Here is a 17547-nt window from a genome sequence, read left to right on the forward strand (position 1 = left end):
TCGGACGTTAACAAGAAAAATGTATCTTCCTCCTCCTTGTAAAAACCTTTTATGTACTTGAAAACTGTTATCATGTCCCCTCTTGGTCTTCTTTTCTCCTGACTAAACAAACCCAATTTTTCGATCTTCCCTCATAGGTCATGTTTTCCAGACCTTTAATCATTTTTGTTTCTGTTCTCTGTACTTTCTCTACTTTGTCCACAGCTTTCCTGAAATGTGGTGCCCGGAACTGGATGCAATACTCCAGTTGAGGCCTAAGCAGAAGAAGAATTACTTCTTGCGTCTTGCTTACAAAACTCCTGCTAATGCATCCCAGAATGACGTTTGCTTTTTTTGCAAGTGTTGACTGCTGACTCATATTTAGCTTGTGATCCACTATGACCCCCAGCTCCCTTTCCTCAATACTCCTTCGTAGGCAGTCATTTCCTATTTTGTATGTGTGCAACTGATTGTTCTTTCCTAAGTGGAGTACTTTGCATTTGTCCTTAAAGAATTTAATCCTATTTAATTCAGATCATTTCTATAGTTTGTCCAGATCATTTTGAATTTTAATCCTATCGTCCAAAGCACTTGCAACAACTCGTCCGCAAACTTTAGAAGTGTATTCTCTATACCAGTGGTTCTCAAAGACAGTCCGTCGCTTGTTCAGGGAAAGCCCCTGGTGGGCCGGACCGGTTTGTTTACCTGCTGCGTCCGCAGGTTTGGCCCATCGCGGCTCCCACTGGCCACGGTTCGCCGCTCCAGGCCAATGGGGGCTGCAGGAAGTGGCACGGGCCAAGGGACATGCTGGCTGCCCTTCCCGCAGTCCCCAGGGGCCTGGAGCAGCGAACTGCAGCCAGTGGGAGCCGCGATTGGCCGAACCTGCAGAAGCAGCAGGTAAACAAACTGGTCTGGCCTGCCAGGGGCTTTCCCTGATCAAGTGACGGACCGGCTTTGGGAACCACTGCTCTATACCATTATCTAAATCATTGATGAAGTTATTGAACAGAACCAGATCCAGAACTGATCACTGCAGGACCCCACTTCATATGCCCTTCCAGCTTGACTGAACCATTGATAACTACTGTCTGGGAACAGTTTTCCAACCAGTTATGCCACCCACCTTATAAAAAGAAAAGGAGTACTTGTGGCACCTTAGAGACTAACAAATTTATTTGAGCATAAGCTTTTGTGAGCTACAGCTCACTTTATCGGATGCGCTTATGCTCAAATAAATTTGTTAGTCTCTAAGGTGTCACAAGTACTCCTTTTCTTTTTGCGAATACAGACTAACATGGCTGCTACTCTGAAACCCACCTTATAGTAGCTCCATCTAGGTTGTATTTCCCTAGTTTGTTTATGAGAAGGTCATGCGAGACAGTATCAAAAGCCTTACTAAAGTCAAGATAGACCACATCTACTGCTTCCCCCCATTCCACGAGGCTTGTTACCCTGTCAAAGAAAGCTATCAGGTTGGTTTGACACTATTCATTCTCTACAAATCCATGCTGTTACTCATCACCTTATTATCTTCCAGGTGTTTGCAAATTCATCGCTTAATTATTTGCTCCATTATCTTTCTGGGTACTGAAGTTAAGCTGACTGGTCTGTAATTCCCTGGGTTGTCCTTATTCTCCCTTTTATAGATTGGCACTATAGTTGCCCTTTTCCATGCCTCTGGAATTTCTCCTGTCTTCCATGACTTTTTGAAGATAATCGCTAATGGCTCAGATATCTCCTCAGTCAGCTCCTTGAGTATTCTAGGACATATTTCATCAGGCCCTGGTGACTTGAAGACATCTAACTTGTCTAAGTAATTTTTAACTTGTTCTTTCTCTAGTTTAGCCTCTGATCCGACCTCACTTTCACTGTGTTAGACGTTCAATCGCTATTAGACTTTTTTGGAGAAAACTGAAACAAAAAAGTCATTCAATACTTCTGCCATTTCCGCATTTTCTGTTATGGCTTCCCCCCCACCTCCCCTTTCTGAGTAACGGGCCTACCCTGTCTTTGGTCTTCCTCTTGCTTCTAATGTATTTGTAGAATGTGTTCTTGTTACCCTTTATGCCTGTAGTTAAATCTTGATTTGTGCTTTGGCTTTTCTATTTTTGATCCTGCATATGTGTGTTATTTGTTTATATTTATCCTTTGTAATTTGGCCTAGGTTCCACTTTTTATAGGACTCTTTTTTGAGTTTCAGATCTTTAAAGGATAAGCCAGCGTGGTCTCTTGCCAGACTTACTATCTTTCCTACGCAGTGGGATAGTTTGCTCTTGTGCCATTGTTAATATCTCTTTGAAAAACTGCCAAATCTCTTGAACTGTTTTTCCCCTTAGACTAGCTTCCCATGGGATCTCACCTACCAACTCCCTGAGTTTACTAAAGTCTGCCTTCTTGAAATCCATTATCTTTACAGGCTGTTTTCCCTCCTACCATTCCTTAGAATTATGAACTCTATCATTTCATGTTCACTTTTACCCAAGCTGCCTTCCACTTTCAAATTCTCAGCCATGTCCTCCCTATTTGTCAAATTCAAATCTAGAACAGCCTCTCCTCTAGTAGCTTTCTCCACCTTCAGAAACAAAAAAATTGTCTCCAATACATTCCAAGAATTTGTTGGATAATTGGTGCCTTGCTGTGTTATTTTCCCAACAGATGTTTGGGTATTTGAAGTCCCCCATCATCACCAAGTCCCGTGCTTTGGATGATTTTGTTAGTTGTTTAAAAAAGCCTCATCCATCTCTTCTTCCTGGTTAGGTGGTCTGTAGTAGACCCCTACCATGACATCACTCTTGTTTTATACACCTTTTATCCTTACCCAGAGACTTTCCACAAGTCTGTCTCCTATTGCCATCTCAACCTCAGTCCAAGTGTATAAGGCAACATCTCCTCCCTTATTTCCCTGCCTGTCCTTCCTGAGCAAGCTGTACCCTTCTAGCCCAATAGTCCAGTCATTTGTATTATCCCACCAAGTCTCTGTGATGCTAATTATGTCATAGTTGTGTTTATTCACTAGCATTTTTAATTCTTCGTGTTATTTCCCCATACTTCTAGTTCTTCCTGCTTATTCCCCATACTTCTCAGATGTTGAGGGTTGCTGAGTGTCTGGTTTTTGACCAGAATGCCCGGTCGAAAAGGGACCCCTCTGGCTCCAGTCAGCACCACTGACTGGGTTGTTAAAAGTCCGATTGGCAGTGCAGCGGGGCTAAGGCAGGCTCCTTGCCTGTCATGGCTCTGCACGGCTCCCAGAAGCAGCAGCATGTCCCCCTTCCAACTCCTAGGCATAGGGGCGACCAGGGGGTTCCACGCAGTGCCCCCGCTCCAAGTGCCAGCTCCACAGCTCCCATTGGCCAGGAACCGCAGCCAATGGGAGCTGTGGGGGCAGCGCCCGAGGATAGGGCAGTGCGCAGAGCTGCCTGGCCACCCCTCCATGTAGGAGCCAGAGGGGGGACATGCCGCTGCTTCTGGCAGCTGCCTGAGGTAAACGCCGCCTGGAGTGTGCACCCCTGACACACACACACTCCCCAACCCCCTGCTCCAACCCTGATCCCTCTTCTCCCCTCAGTCCCAGCCTGGAGCACCTTCCAAACCCCTCATCCCCAGCCCCCCCCCAGAGCCTACACTCCCTGCACTCCTGCCTCAGCCTGGATCCCCCTCCCGCACCCTGAACCCCTAATTTCTGGTCCTACCCCAGAACCTGCACCCCCAGCCCAGAGCCCATACCTCCTCCTCAACACCCTGCCTCGACCCAGAGCCCTCTCCCATACTCTGAACCCTTTGGCTCCACCCCCCCCAGCCCGGACCCCCCTCCTGCACCACAAACCCCTCATTCCCGGCCCCAGCCTAGAGCCCCCCCCGTCAAAGCCCTCATCCCCTCCCACACCCCAACCCCCTGAGCCAGCTCGGTGAAAATGAGCGAGTGAGGGAGGATGAGGAGAGTGAGCGACAGAGGGAGGGGGAATGAAGTGAGCAGGGAGCAGGGCCTCAGAGGAGAGGCGGGGTAGGGGGCTGGGCCACGGTGTTTAGTTTTGTGCAAGTAGAAAGCTGGCAACCCTGGATGTTGTGCCTCTCTGAGGTATAGTGCCTCCAAGTACTCTCCCTGAGTGGTGCGCCTTTTCATCAGCCCTTGTAGTGGGCGTCCTGGTAATAATATGATCTAAATCAGTTTTGCCACTCTTAGTTAGGTTGAGTAGACTCTTGTTCCATATGTCGTCCTGATGAAGCCAATGGGACATAGAAACCAATGGAACTACTCACAGAGTAAGGTGCTACTTAGTATCAGAGGGGTAGCCATGTTAGTCTGTATCCACAAAAACAACGAGGAGTCCGGTGGCAACTTAAAGACTAACAGATTTATTTGGGCATAAGCTTTTGTGGGTAAAAAACCCCACTCCTTCAGATACATGGAGTGAAAATTACAGATACAGGCATAAATATAGGTTTCAGAGTAGCAGCCGTGTTAGTCTGTATTCGCAAAAAGAAAAGGAGGACTTGTGGCATCTTAGAGAGTAACAAATTTATTTGAGCATAAGCTTTCGTGAGCTACAGCTCACTTCTATTTTGGCACATGAAGAGAATGGAGTTACCTTACTACTTAGTGTGAGCAAGAGTGGGAGAATTGGGCTCATAAGTAGCTCTAATACTGATTAGGTAGATATTTCTGTATCCACTGGAAGTTTCTTAAAGGAGTGAGAATGGTTCAGTGGCCTAAGAACAGGACCAGTGGCCCGGAATTCAGTGTCACTTCACCTCTTTTGCCCGTTTCCGTACCTATAAAATGGGGAAAATGTTACTTGGCTCACAAGGGAATTGTAAAGATTAGTTAATGTTTTATAATACACTCTGAAGATGGAAAAGGAGTACTTGTGGCACCTTAGAGACTAACAAATTTATTAGAGCATAAGCTTTCGTGAGCAAAAGCTTTTGCTCACGAAAGCTTATGCTCTAATAAATTTGTTAGTCTCTAAGGTGCCACAAGTACTCCTTTTCTTTTTGCGAATACAGACTAACACGGCTGCTACTCTGAACTCTGAAGATGAAAAGTGCTATGTAAATGCTTATTATAATTACAAGTAATTCACATCTCAAAAATGATATTAGAGTTGTGGGATGCACACAAAACAAGGAGTTGAAAACTAGCCTGATACCTCATGGAAAACATATACAATTATTCTATGTAAGATCAGTTCTCTTTACTGTTTTAAAATAATTCGTTACTAGGAAATTACTATAGTGTTACAAATGAACATTTTCAGCAAGGGAACAAAAATCAAGAGTTACTAAATTCTTCAGCTGTAGGGATACTGTTTTCATAAATGTTCTCGGTAATAAAGAACAAGGAAAAAGAGATCCTGAAAATCTGATACTGGAGCTCTATGGTTTATCCATTAGAATCTGTTTCAAAGAGGTTGGCTACTCTTTTATCCTCCAATGTCTAAATACAAACCAGGTAAACTCGTTGAATTTAAGTGTTATAGATTTGACTCTTAGTGTACGCTTCTTTGATGGGTTTCTCCCTCAAGTTCAGCAAGTCTCCTTAACTGCATCCACAAAAATATATCAAAACAGATATATTGGCAAATTTCACTGGAGCATTTAACGAGACCTGCTGAAAGTAGATCTTTAGTGTTCTTTTCATATCAAGATTGCATCAGTCCAATAATTTCCCTGTATTTTCCAAACAGCTGGAGAATCCTGTAACTCTGCTGTGTTTTGTAGTGAAATCTTGCTTTCCCTAACACTCTACTTTTTGTTTCTTTTTAACAGCGGCTTGACTCCTCCCAAACGTAGTCGAGGGAAGCCAGCCCTTTCTCGGGTCCCCTTCTTGGATGGTGTGAATGGAGACTCTGATTACAGCAGCTCAGGTGAGAATAATGTCTATAGAAGAAACTCTTTGGGGCAGGCACGGTCTTTTTTTCTTTATGTTTGTACAGTGCCTGGCACTACGGGTCCTGGTTTGTGATTGGGACTCTGAGGCGCCACCACCATACAAATAATTCTAATAAAAGGAGTGCCGTCTCTGAAGCTGACTTTATAGCTGTTCACCGTCCTATTGGTATCACTACTTTCCTTGTCAGTGTGTGCCATACATCAGTGTCATTGAGCCACACTCTTCTAATACTACCCAAGGCAATTCTCTGGTTTTCTAGCACACCAGTGATCAGATTCTGATTTCAAGTACAGAGGCCAGTCAGTGGAGTTAGATCAGATTTACACCGGTGGAGCTGAGATCAGAATCTTAACTCTCTATTATACATCTATCCCCTTCTTGATAGCCACTGTACTCTGTCTCCTATCTCAATGGAAATGATTATTGTCAAGGATATTGTACACTCAGCAGACTGCTGCTGAGATAAGTTTTACAGAGCAGGCCACTTCTGGGGAAGTTTGAATCTCTGGGAGAGCTCTGTGTATTTTAACTTCACTTTGGGATAGCAAAAGAAAATATACATCATATATTTCCCAATCTCACCCTCACTTAGGTCATTCCATGTATGTATTTCTCTGATTCATTCTGATTTCCAATGCAGTCTATAGTCTGCATTCTACATTATAGTGACCTTTCACCTTGGGCAGAGACTCTCTCACCCTGTGAAATTCACATTAATTAAAACTCCTTCTCAACAGCCAGGAGCTAGAAGATTAGTCATGTGTCCCCCATGTGGAACTTTTGCAGCCCTTGGCTATGATAAAAATGGTAGCTAATCTTATTCCATCAACCTGAGCTAGACATTCCCTGCAGGGATTAAGCTGCCAGATATGTGACAGCAGAATAATCTGCGTGTTTGTACTCCATTGAAAAAATCCTGCTGTCTGAACAGTGGTGCAGATTCATCCGTAGTGTAACTTCATTGATTTCAGAAGAGATTCACTAGGGGTGGATTTAACCCATTATAATTTTATTCTGGAGCTTACAGGGTCAAATTCATCTCTGATGATTCGATTTTAGGGGAGCTGCACTAATTTACTCTAGAACTGAATCTGATCAGTGTTTCTATATTAAAGGTGTCTCTTGATTCAGGCATGTGGTTGGGGTTGCAATTTAGGCTATGAGAAGGGAGTTGTGGTGATCCTATGAATTAAGAGGCTCTGATTTTGCAAGCCTGACTATATATATTACTATGGCATTAATAAGGCAGGGCTTTTGCCATGGGACCCATCGGTTACGAGATCTTCCGTGGGTGTTTTGTGGGGGTTGTTTTGTTTTAATGTTCACAACTTTTGATATTTTAAAGGTTTTTGTGGCTTAGGTGGTAAAATAGCTGAATAAACCTCACTGTGAGATGCACAGTAAAACTGTGGACTGTGTGATTGGCTAGAAGCCCAGCCACAACACCGTGATAACACAAAGAAGTAGAGTATAAAACAACATCTTATATGGAGGAGACTGTGTCTAGTTGGTAGAGCCGGTAATTGGTACGTAAAACCCCTGGATTCTCCTCCTAGCTCTGCCACTGAGTTGCTGTGTAGTCTAGGGCAAGTCACTTCACCTCTCTGTGCCTGGTTTCTGCAGTTTTATAATGGGGTTAATATTTCTGTAATGAAATCATCAGTGCAGGATTATCATTCCTGTGTCTTGTGCCTCCGGTATGAGTGCCGAGAGAAACTCCCCAGCTCTTAAGACTTTTGACCCTCTGAAGCACCTCTGCCATTTTTTGGCGGCTCTGGACCATTGAGTATCCAACCTCAAGTATCTCAAATCATTTTGGCTGGTTCCTTTCAACAGCAGGAAGCAAGAACTCCCCTAAACCCTGCATTGCATATAAAAACACAACTAAGGACATAACTTGATGATTACCTGTTCTGTTCATTCCCTCCGGGGCACCTGGCATTGGCCACTCTCGGAAGACAGGATACTGGGCCAGATGGATCTTTGGTCTGACCCGATATGGCTATTATTATGTTCTCATCTATACAACCATTTATTTTACAGCAAGCTGGGATGTGAATCGACCCCGCACTAGACTGCTGTCGACTAATTGTCCACATGGACCCTACTGTTTTGCATTAACAGTTATTTAGTGTGCTTTGATCTAGTCCCGTTTCAAAGATGACTAGATCAAAGAGCATTAATTAAATATTAATGTGTGTCAGCAGGTGCGTGCAGACAGCTGGTTCGTGGTAGGCTAGTGCGGGGTAGATTCGTGTCCCAGCTTGCTGCAAACCAATTGATCATGAAGACAAGCCTAATATTCCTCTTTTCTTTCCTTTCAAAAAATTAAAAAGGGGTCAAACCGCATCTTTCCCCAAAGCACTTCTTGTTATGAGTGGAATTCACCCCTGCACTAAAGTGACACTTAAACCCGATTTTGAAGGTTGAAGTGGTGTGAAATGCTTTGAGCCAGCTCTTTGCACAAGAGTGAACGTCACTCATTATTTGTACTGGTGTTTACAAAAGTATCCCCTGCTTTGGTGACTCTTCTGTTCAGAACTATTCCAGCTGTCGTCACACTACATGTACCACTGTTATCACCCTGTGACTCTTCTGAAAAAGTTCAGTGACAAAATCTTAGTCCTGCTTAGAAATCTCATAGGGCCTGATTTTCCGAGGTGCTGAGGCCCTACAACTGCAGTTGAAGTCAGCTACAGGTCTTAGCATGACCTTTTTCTTAACCGTTAGGTTTTTAAGATGTGTGTGTTTCTAAATCACCATACTGAGTTTTTAATAAAACTTTAACTGAAGCACCGCTGTTGAAAATGTTGTATTGGGAAATGAGATCAGGAGGAAAAGCACTTATCACCTTCTCAGCTGTTCTTTGCTCGCCTTTCCCCAGTGTTGCGAGAGCTGTATTGGGGACCCTGCTGAGCCACGTCAGAGTGTTTCAGAATTTGGAGGAGCTGGAGCAGTTTTACTATTAGGGAAGTAATGATTTATAAAATATTGTTGGTCTGGGGCCAAGCAGGGCTGCAGTGCTATCCCGGAGGCACAGCCATGTGCATTTTGCATCAGAAGAGAGCAAGGTTGGCATGGGACCAGTGAGATCCACCTCGCATCTTATTGGGGAAATTCCGGGCTGGGGGATCATCTTTTTATTCTGTGTTTGTACAGCCTCTGGCACAGTGGGGTCCTGGTCCAGGACTCAGACTCCTAGCACTTCGGTAATACAAATAATAATAATAATTAATAATCATTTGCAAACAACTGACCTTATAGTCACAGGTGGACAGATCCCAGTCTCCAACTTCCAAGCCCTGAGTCATGAAGCAAGATTGTCCAGCACAGTAATTAAAATAGATTAGCCCAGGAGGGGGAGCTCTCATTGCACCACCCCCAGAGGAGGGGGAACTATGTGGGACTGCTCCTTACCCAAGGCATGGAGAGGAGGTGGAGACCCCTCCTGCTCACTTTATGCCCTGCTCTGCATGAGGGTGTGAATCAACTCTGTTTCTGGTGTTGCACAACAACACAGAGCCTTGGAGCAGGGACATGTGGTGGCAGCAGAAGGCAAAAACAAGTGACTTTTCATTTTGCGTCATCCCTCCATCAGGAAAATGGAGTTGATTATAAAACAGATGTAGCCGCACACGTACTAGTGGTGACTTGGATCTGTTTGTGGAGTAAAAGGTGGGGTGAATGTAGGTTTATTATGAACACAGTGAAATTTCAGCTGTGCACTTACCACATAGCAAGGAGGTTTAAAAAGGCAAGCCAGGAATTCTGCTCGTGTATTTTAGCCACAACAGCAGTCTCATCTGCGTTAGCTGGTTGCTTTGGAGAACGTGTAGGCTGGTGTGTCTGAGTTCGTAGACAGAGATGTTTTTTCTGTTCCCTACTTCTCTATACTAATGCTCAGGCACTTCTTAGTCGTGTTTCTTTGTGACTCCTTAGGCAGAAACCTCCTGATGCCCTTTGAGTGCCATGCTGAACTGGAACCTTTGGAGCTCGTGTGGGCAAAGTGTCGAGGCTATCCGTCCTACCCTGCCTTGGTAAGTACGCCTGTTGCACAGGATCCTCTCTAGCTGCAGCAGCAAGTTTAGCAACGCAGAGTCCAGTGCTGGGGGTGCAGCGTAGCCAGTTAGAAAAGAGAAACTTCCTCCCATTCACATAATGTCTGGTTCTTTCCTTCGCACTGTCAACTTCCATTTTGCTCATTGTTTCAGACCATTGGGAAAAAGTTGCAAAACATTAATCTGTTGGTGCCAAAAAATGAGCACTTTCTTCTCCTATCTTGCTCACTGTTCTGGCATATTGCGAGAGCTATCTGTGCTGTTGGCCACATGAAACATGCAGGTGCAATTACACACTTTGCTTGCATAATTTCTGCATTCACACATGTAGATTCCTAACTGGCCATTTGCATGTGCAGATACCCAATGAATGGGTACAATTACAATAATTGCATGTGCAAATTAGCTATGCTGTTGCATGCACATTTTTGCACCAAGCCTTAGGCACCTGGCCTTTTGAACAACAGTCCCTTAGTACCTTTCGAGATGGGTGCACAGGCTGTTGCTAAGAAATCCATAGACTGGCATCAGGGGTTTAAAGGAAACGTGCTAGAGTTCATGGTCTAAGACAATGAACACAGCTATTGCTAAAAAGTGTAGTTAGCACTGTGTTTTACAAGGATTATTTAAATAACCAATAGAGAATTCTGACATAAGTTTGAACAGGAGTCAGGTAAGCAGTAAGTGTGATTCTACTCTTCACAGTTTCTGTTGAATAGAACAAAGACATCTCTCAAGAAGCTGATGTTTTTGTTCCCCTTGTCTGTAATTTCCCAGTATGGCTATCACTTGTGCATCAGCATTGTTGGGAGTGCTAGGATAGACACAAAGCTGATGGTTGCTGGTTACCCTTTGACCCCTTTGACGGAAAATTGTAGGAAATAAAAGCTATTGTAGACAAAGGCATGGAAAGTACAAAGGTGCCATCGACACTGGTGAAACGGAAGAGTTTTAACACCATGCTTGTGCTTAACCAGGGTTTATACTTGATTGTGGCCAAGCAGAATTCCATCACTGTTTGGCCAATTACTGTAGACAGGACCAAACTATGCTAGAATGGTGTTCATAATCCATGTTCCTAGCCCAGGTAGGAGCCCAAGGTAGAGAACAATTGTTCTGTGCCATCCCATTTTGGCCAACTAAGGCATTTTAGATCCTCGTTTGGCCACAAACAGAGTTTAGGCTGTGTTGAAGCTTGATTTTTAAATGGTTATGTCAGTATACACAGAGTCTTATGTCATGTTTGAAACTGGGCACAATCTGCTATGCTGATAAAGAGTGTTTTCAAATTCGTCCAGCTGGCCAGTATCAGAGCCCAACTGGTCATCCAAGCCAGTAGGATGCATCTCTGTGCCCAGGTCGGAAAACACAGAAGACTGGACCTGGTTTCATATCGGGTTTCTGCAGTTTCATCTTCCCCATCTGACTTAATGTAAATGTTGGCTCATTGGCATTTCTGCTTTATGCAGAGAGAACTGATATGTCTACTTTTAGATCTGCCCTAAATGACTGCATTTTTGTCCAGAGTACCCCATGTCTGGCACTGCCTATCAACACTTCTGAAATACTGGACTGGATTCTCATTTAGTACCAGTGTAAATTCAGAAGTAACTCCACTGAAGTCCATGGAGTTGCAGCTGGGTAACACTGGCATGAGTGAGATCAACTTATGCCTATTGGATGTAATAATCTTGTCACATTTACTGTGTGAACTTAGGGGGAACCCCTCTTTAAATAATAAAATACTGGATTTATACTGAATTATTGGCTACCAAAAATATATATATTAAAATACAGCATTGTGACAATGCTTAACTCAACGCAGTATGTTCATGTCCTTTCCCTTTCAACGTTAGCCTCTTGGTTGGAGACCTTATGGGTCTCCCACAATACTGCATACGCCCTAGAGACAAAGCCGCTTCTACGAAGGCTCTATGCAGGGCATTACTCAAATGGAGCAGGAGGGTGCCTCTTGCTTATATGCCATCTAGCTTTAACCATCTAGCTTGAACATACTGAAAGAGAGAGAGTATAGATAAGCTATGCTTTCTCTGCTTTTCTTCAGGGCTTCATGCTTAGCATAATAGGACCTTGATCCTGACCAGAGCGTCTGATTGCTACTGTAATATAAATATTAAATTATAATCATAATGACTATCTAACTATCTTAGGTGTTTGTATGGCTCCCATTGACCATTTCTGTCCTGACTGATATCCCATGTCAATTCATTGGCTTCAGACTGCATTTAGCTTGGCTATAAAGTTGTTTAATCTCTGGTGCTGAGCAAGTCGGGAGCCCTTCTGTTAGCACAAATGGCTTTTGCATTGGGAAATCCCATGTCTGCTATCAAAAGTCTGAACTCTTCCGCACGCACGTGCATCCTCTTTCTCCCTCCTATTCCCTGCAGGTTCCCTCCCCCGGTGCCATTTGGCTCAGGCAGTGCAGAGCAGGGCTGTGCTCTTAGGCTGAACTTGCAGGAGACTTCCTGTGGTAGAGCTTTCGAAATACTGATCCATGCACCTCATCTGTCTCTCCAGATAATTGATCCCAAGATGCCGCGCGAGGGCCTCCTTCACAATGGAGTCCCCATCCCTGTCCCTCCCCTGGATGTTTTGAAGTTGGGAGAGCAGAAACAGACAGAGGCAGGAGAAAAGCTCTTTCTTGTCCTGTTCTTTGACAACAAGAGAACCTGGTGAGTGAACAGACATCGTGGGATGGGCTGCCCAGAAGGAAGATTTAACATTATTAAGGCAGATTTAAGGTGGCGCATTTTTAAAGACACAGCAGTTGCAAAAATCTCCTTGAAGGGGTTTGCGCACCTCTCCCTTGCCCAACTGCATGACAGTGGGGTCTCCTGCTTACATGATCAGCAGCTGGAAGAGGCATTTATTTGCACAATGGCCTTACTTCAGGGTCGCAGGATGCTTTTACAAGAAAAATACTGAATTGTATCAAGAACTAATTTTACAGTCAAAATCAGCAGCCAATAAAAAGTGCCTTTTGTTCTGAAAGCTGAGGCAGACCGTGCATCCAGTTCTACCGTTGTAGAGAAAGTTTGCTGAAATTTCTAGGTCAGCCTTTTCAAAACGTTAGACTTATTCCATATTTAGACACCTAAACAAGCAGCCTCATTTTTCAGAGGTGCTGAGTGCCTACAGTTTCCAGGTCAGGCTATTTGTTCAAGTTCCATAATACAGATTTTAAGAACCTATCATAAGGCATCCACGTGAAAATTTTGTGCCTAGCTCTCAAGGACTTTATCGTTCGATCTCAGACGGACTAAATACCCTCCTGATTGTGGCCTCAGTGGAGGACCAGGTTTATATGGTAGCAAAAGACCGATTAAAATATAATAAGCCCCAAGCCAATGAAGTGCTTTGAAAATAAGCAATAAAGCCTTGAAATCCATATGTGAAGCAATGTAAAGATTGTAAAATTGGAGCGACACCTGGGAGAGAGACAAGGGGTGTGAGCTAATATCTTTTAGTGGACCAGGTTCTGTGAAAGAGACAAGCTATCGAGGTACACAGAGCTCTTCTTCAGGTCTCTGGAGAAGTTGGTCCACTAAAAGATATTACGTAACCCACCTTGTATCTCTCATGTCTTGGGACCAATACAGCTACAACAACACTGCAGACGTGCTGGGAGAGAGGTGAGTCCCTATAATGATGTTGATAGCTATACCCTCAAGGAGCTGCATTAGTAAATCAGGAGTTCCCACAAGGAAAGAGGGACTGACTGTGCAGGTAAAAGTCACATGGTAGGTAATATCCATGTGCACTTCAGATCGCTGTTTCAAAGAGCTTACACTCTGAACAAAGTAGACACAGAGTAGACAGATACACTAGGGAACCCAGAAGAGATAATGAATAGGATTTTTCCTTCTTCTTTTATTATTAACTCTCCTCTTGGCATTGCAAAATGAATGAGGCTAGGCTTTTCAAAGGAGCCTAAGGAAATTAGGCATCCACATTCCATTTCAGCGAGCTCCTAACTCCCTTAGGCATGGTTTGCAATACACAGGTCGACGTAAGGCAGCTCATGTTGGCCTGATTACGTCAACGTCTACGCTACAGCCTTGTCCTGCCAATGTAAGTGCCATACTACACCGACATAGTGACTCCATTCACAAGAGGCATAGCACAGGGATTCTCAAGCTTCATTGCACTGTACAAATGTAGCTTTCTGCAAAGCTAGAGAGATTTTAGCCCTTAGCCTTGAAAGGGCTGAAAGTCTCGGTGGCCCTGGGCCATTGGCCATTCTTTGCCATCTGCCCTCTCTCCATTTCTCTCAGTGACAGGGTTTTTGGTATTCTGCTTGGATTGCAGGCAATGGCTTCCACGGGACAAAGTTCTTCCCCTTGGGGTGGATGACACAGTGGACAAGCTAAAGATGATGGAGGGCCGAAAAACCAGCATCCGCAAGTCCGTCCAGGTGGCGTACGACCGAGCAATGATCCACATGAGCCGCGTCCGGGGAGACCACCCCTTTGTCACGTCAAATTATCTGTAGGGAGTCGGAAATGCCCACTCTGCCCCATTTTTTCAGACCCAGTGCTTGCACCTGTTGGCACAGTGGACCTTGCCATGCACAGAATGGTAGGGGATTCCTCCCTGCCTGGGGGAGCGTGATGGGGCATCTGCTGTGTTCTTTTGTGTTCCTGTGAGAGATGCACTATGCCTAGCAGTGTGAGCAGCTCCTATAAACATGATTCGTGCCAAAAAGCCTGTCCGGAATCTTTCTGAATGTGTCTCATTGAAGAGCCGGCAGGAGAGGAAGTGATCTATTAGGCTGGACCACAAGAAAGACGCTGGTGAAGTGGGGGGGAGATGCAGTCTGATGGTTGGACATCATGCCCCACACCTCTTGGGTTTTTAGTCTGCAGCCAGCTCTGAGTAATTCTCTGGAATCCATCACCATTGTAAATAAACCAGTACCCTTTAGTGGAACTCCTACTGGACTGTCTTGTGCCAAATTTACAATAACCATCACTGGACTTTTTTAATTTCTTTTTTTAAATGACATTGGTTGCCCCATGGCGTTAACAAATTTGCAGCCTACTGTTATTGTTATGACTCTCATGCCTATGTATATATAATATGTTTTCATGGTAGGTTTTCACCACAATTAGAAAAGATTGAGATCATATTTTGATATCTCTCCCTTTCTCCTTACGCACACATGCACAAATGCACAGAGCTTTAAATATAAAAAACAAGTTCCCTAATTTTATTTTTTATTTTTATGTGTGTGTGACCTAGACATTTATAGTCAATGGTTTCATGTGTAAATTTCAATTTCAGTGACTATGTGACAATTCCAAGAACATGTTCTTCATATTGCATCTTAACAGAGTATTGAGTCTGGGCAAGAAAATGTCTTTTATGTTTTTTTAACCTAATTTTGGAAGTGTCTAATCAGCTGGAACAGCTTGACAGACACTAACGTTGATCAGGGCGGGAGGAAGACACGCCCTGTGGTGTCGTTTTATGCTTATTCAGTTTAGAATAACTAGTTGGAATGTCAGACCCCAATTGTTGTCTTCCCTTATTTTTTCATGGACTGTCTTTTTAAAGTTTTCCTCCAGCTTGGTTTGGACTGGATTAAAGCTGTGACTGGATTTCTGCTAGCTGGAGCACATAACCGTTTCACCTGTTCACATCTCTTCCCTGCTCTGTGGGTCTCTAGCATTTACGATCCATTCAAAACAAACAAAACAAAAACCCAGCTCTGCAGAGAATCCTGTTTTATTGCTTTTGTATTGCAAAACCAGGGACAGCTAACGCTTGAAAGCTGATGACAAAACCTTTCTTTTCTATTAGCCAAGAATTCATCATTTCTCTTACCTGTTCTGTTGTGGGTTTTTTTTTTTCCCTTTTAAATTTTAAGAACCAAAGGTGCAGATTCAAGATTGCAGACAGAATATCACTCTTTCGCTTTTTAACTCAATACTTTTTTATTATTTTAACTTTTTCATACTAAAGAGAATGTGGGGAGAAAATAATAATAAATGGGTGGGGGGGGGAAATCACTGCCATTTCTACTTGGTCTACTTTTTTAAAGTACCACTTCTTATACATTGGGACATGGAACCACACCTTAAGGAAAATACCTGTATAAAGACGGGGTATAGGATTTTGTAAAAATAATAATAATCCCTAAAGAGTGTGGATAGGGAAGGAAGTTGTGTACATAGTTGTAAAATATCGTTCTAAATTATTCAGGCCTATTGTCACCATTCTTGAAAGTCCTCAGTTATGTTGCTGGGTCTTTTTGTATGCACACAGTATAATTTATTTAAAGGAACATACACTTTTTCCAGATAGTAGCTCAGCTGTGGACTTGTGACCTGTGTATAACTGTTTTAAGATCTTGGGGGCAGGGTGGGGGATTTGTTTTGTTTTGTTTCGTTTCCTTTTTTTTTTTAAATGACATTTTAGAATTTTAATTGGCTAATATCCTGCTGTTGCTACGGGACCTAAACGTTACTGTCAGTCTGCTGTAAAGCACAGATTGCTCTATTTATTGTAGAAAGTGAGTTTATTTGCTTTCTAGAATTGTTTATATCAGATGGTATAAGAGAGGTAATAAGAAAATCTATGCTTATAAAGAAAAAAATGCTAATTTTACCTACTATAATCTGACTGTCTGAAACTCTATTTTCTCTCTGAGAAATAAATGTTCTAATGTAAAATCTGTGGTCGGGTTGTCCTGGCATGTTCAGACTTTTGAAGACTTCTTTGCCACCCGCCGCCAGCCCGCTGGGATGAGAAACAAGCAAGAAACCTAATGAGAGCTTTTTGATCTCCTGCGTTACCAGATGACAGCGGAGGTGAGGACTCTCCTCTTGCATCTACTTCTTTCTCCTGTTAGTGTCAGGACCACATCTTGAAGAACATTCCTCTTCTGCAGAGTGCTTACTGACAAGCAGAGTAAGGTCTCTCTGATATCTGAGGAGCAGCTCCTTGATTCCTCCAGGTCCCTTGCTAATTACCCACTGCTATGTTTTTTTTCCTTTATCCTCCGTATTGCCGTAGAATGAATGGCTCCATGTGGGATGTATTGCTGTAAACAATGAAAATAGTCCTGCAGAGGAAGTCAAATTCACCCCCCGGGCAGAGAACCAATGCAAGGCCTATGTATCACTGAAGTCTCACTTAAACCCTGAGCCCCGATCCTGCAGTCCTTCATTGATTTCAGAGGGACTGAGCATGGGTGCAGACAGTCTTTCTGTTTGTATCTCATTGCAGGATCAGGGCCTAGCAGCTTAAGTGGAACTTAAATGGTCCACATGGGGTTGGCACTCCGCACATTGGTGAATTTAACCTCTTGGTCTGAGCTGTCTACTTCCTGGGCTGGCTTGAAGGTGTCTCTGTTCATCTGCTTTTCTTATTCCTAAGACACACTGTAGCGCTGGTCTGGCCTTGCAGCCTCATTGCTCTTGAGAAAGAATAACTGCTCCGTGGCTTGTGACAAGCACCTGCTTTTTTTCTGCTCGCATTACAGATGAAATCTCACCCGTTGCTAGTTTTTACAGCCTCATCTCACTTCCACCAGTGCACGTCAGGAGTGATTCCACTGTAATAGATGGATTGATATTTGGCATAGAACTGTTGCAA

General features: G+C 43.6%; 1 protein-coding gene across 4 annotated transcripts in view; it reads left to right on the forward strand.

Annotated features, from left to right (window-relative positions):
- The window catches only part of BRPF3 (bromodomain and PHD finger containing 3), a 45849-nt gene extending 30209 nt beyond the window's left edge, over positions 1 to 15640 (forward strand). For all 4 annotated transcript variants that reach the window (XM_038379988.2, XM_038379990.2, XM_038379991.2 and 1 more), the window contains exons 10-13: positions 5746 to 5843; positions 9809 to 9906; positions 12466 to 12620; positions 14257 to 15640. In XM_038379988.2, the coding sequence (XP_038235916.1) occupies positions 5746 to 5843; positions 9809 to 9906; positions 12466 to 12620; positions 14257 to 14440 (535 nt within the window). In that variant the 3' untranslated portion in view covers positions 14441 to 15640. The remainder of the gene's footprint in view (positions 1 to 5745; positions 5844 to 9808; positions 9907 to 12465; positions 12621 to 14256) is intronic.
- Positions 15641 to 17547: the final 1907 nt, after the last annotated feature.

Source organism: Dermochelys coriacea, chromosome 21 (assembly GCF_009764565.3).
Source record: "Dermochelys coriacea isolate rDerCor1 chromosome 21, rDerCor1.pri.v4, whole genome shotgun sequence".
Taxonomy (NCBI): Eukaryota; Metazoa; Chordata; order Testudines; family Dermochelyidae; genus Dermochelys; species Dermochelys coriacea.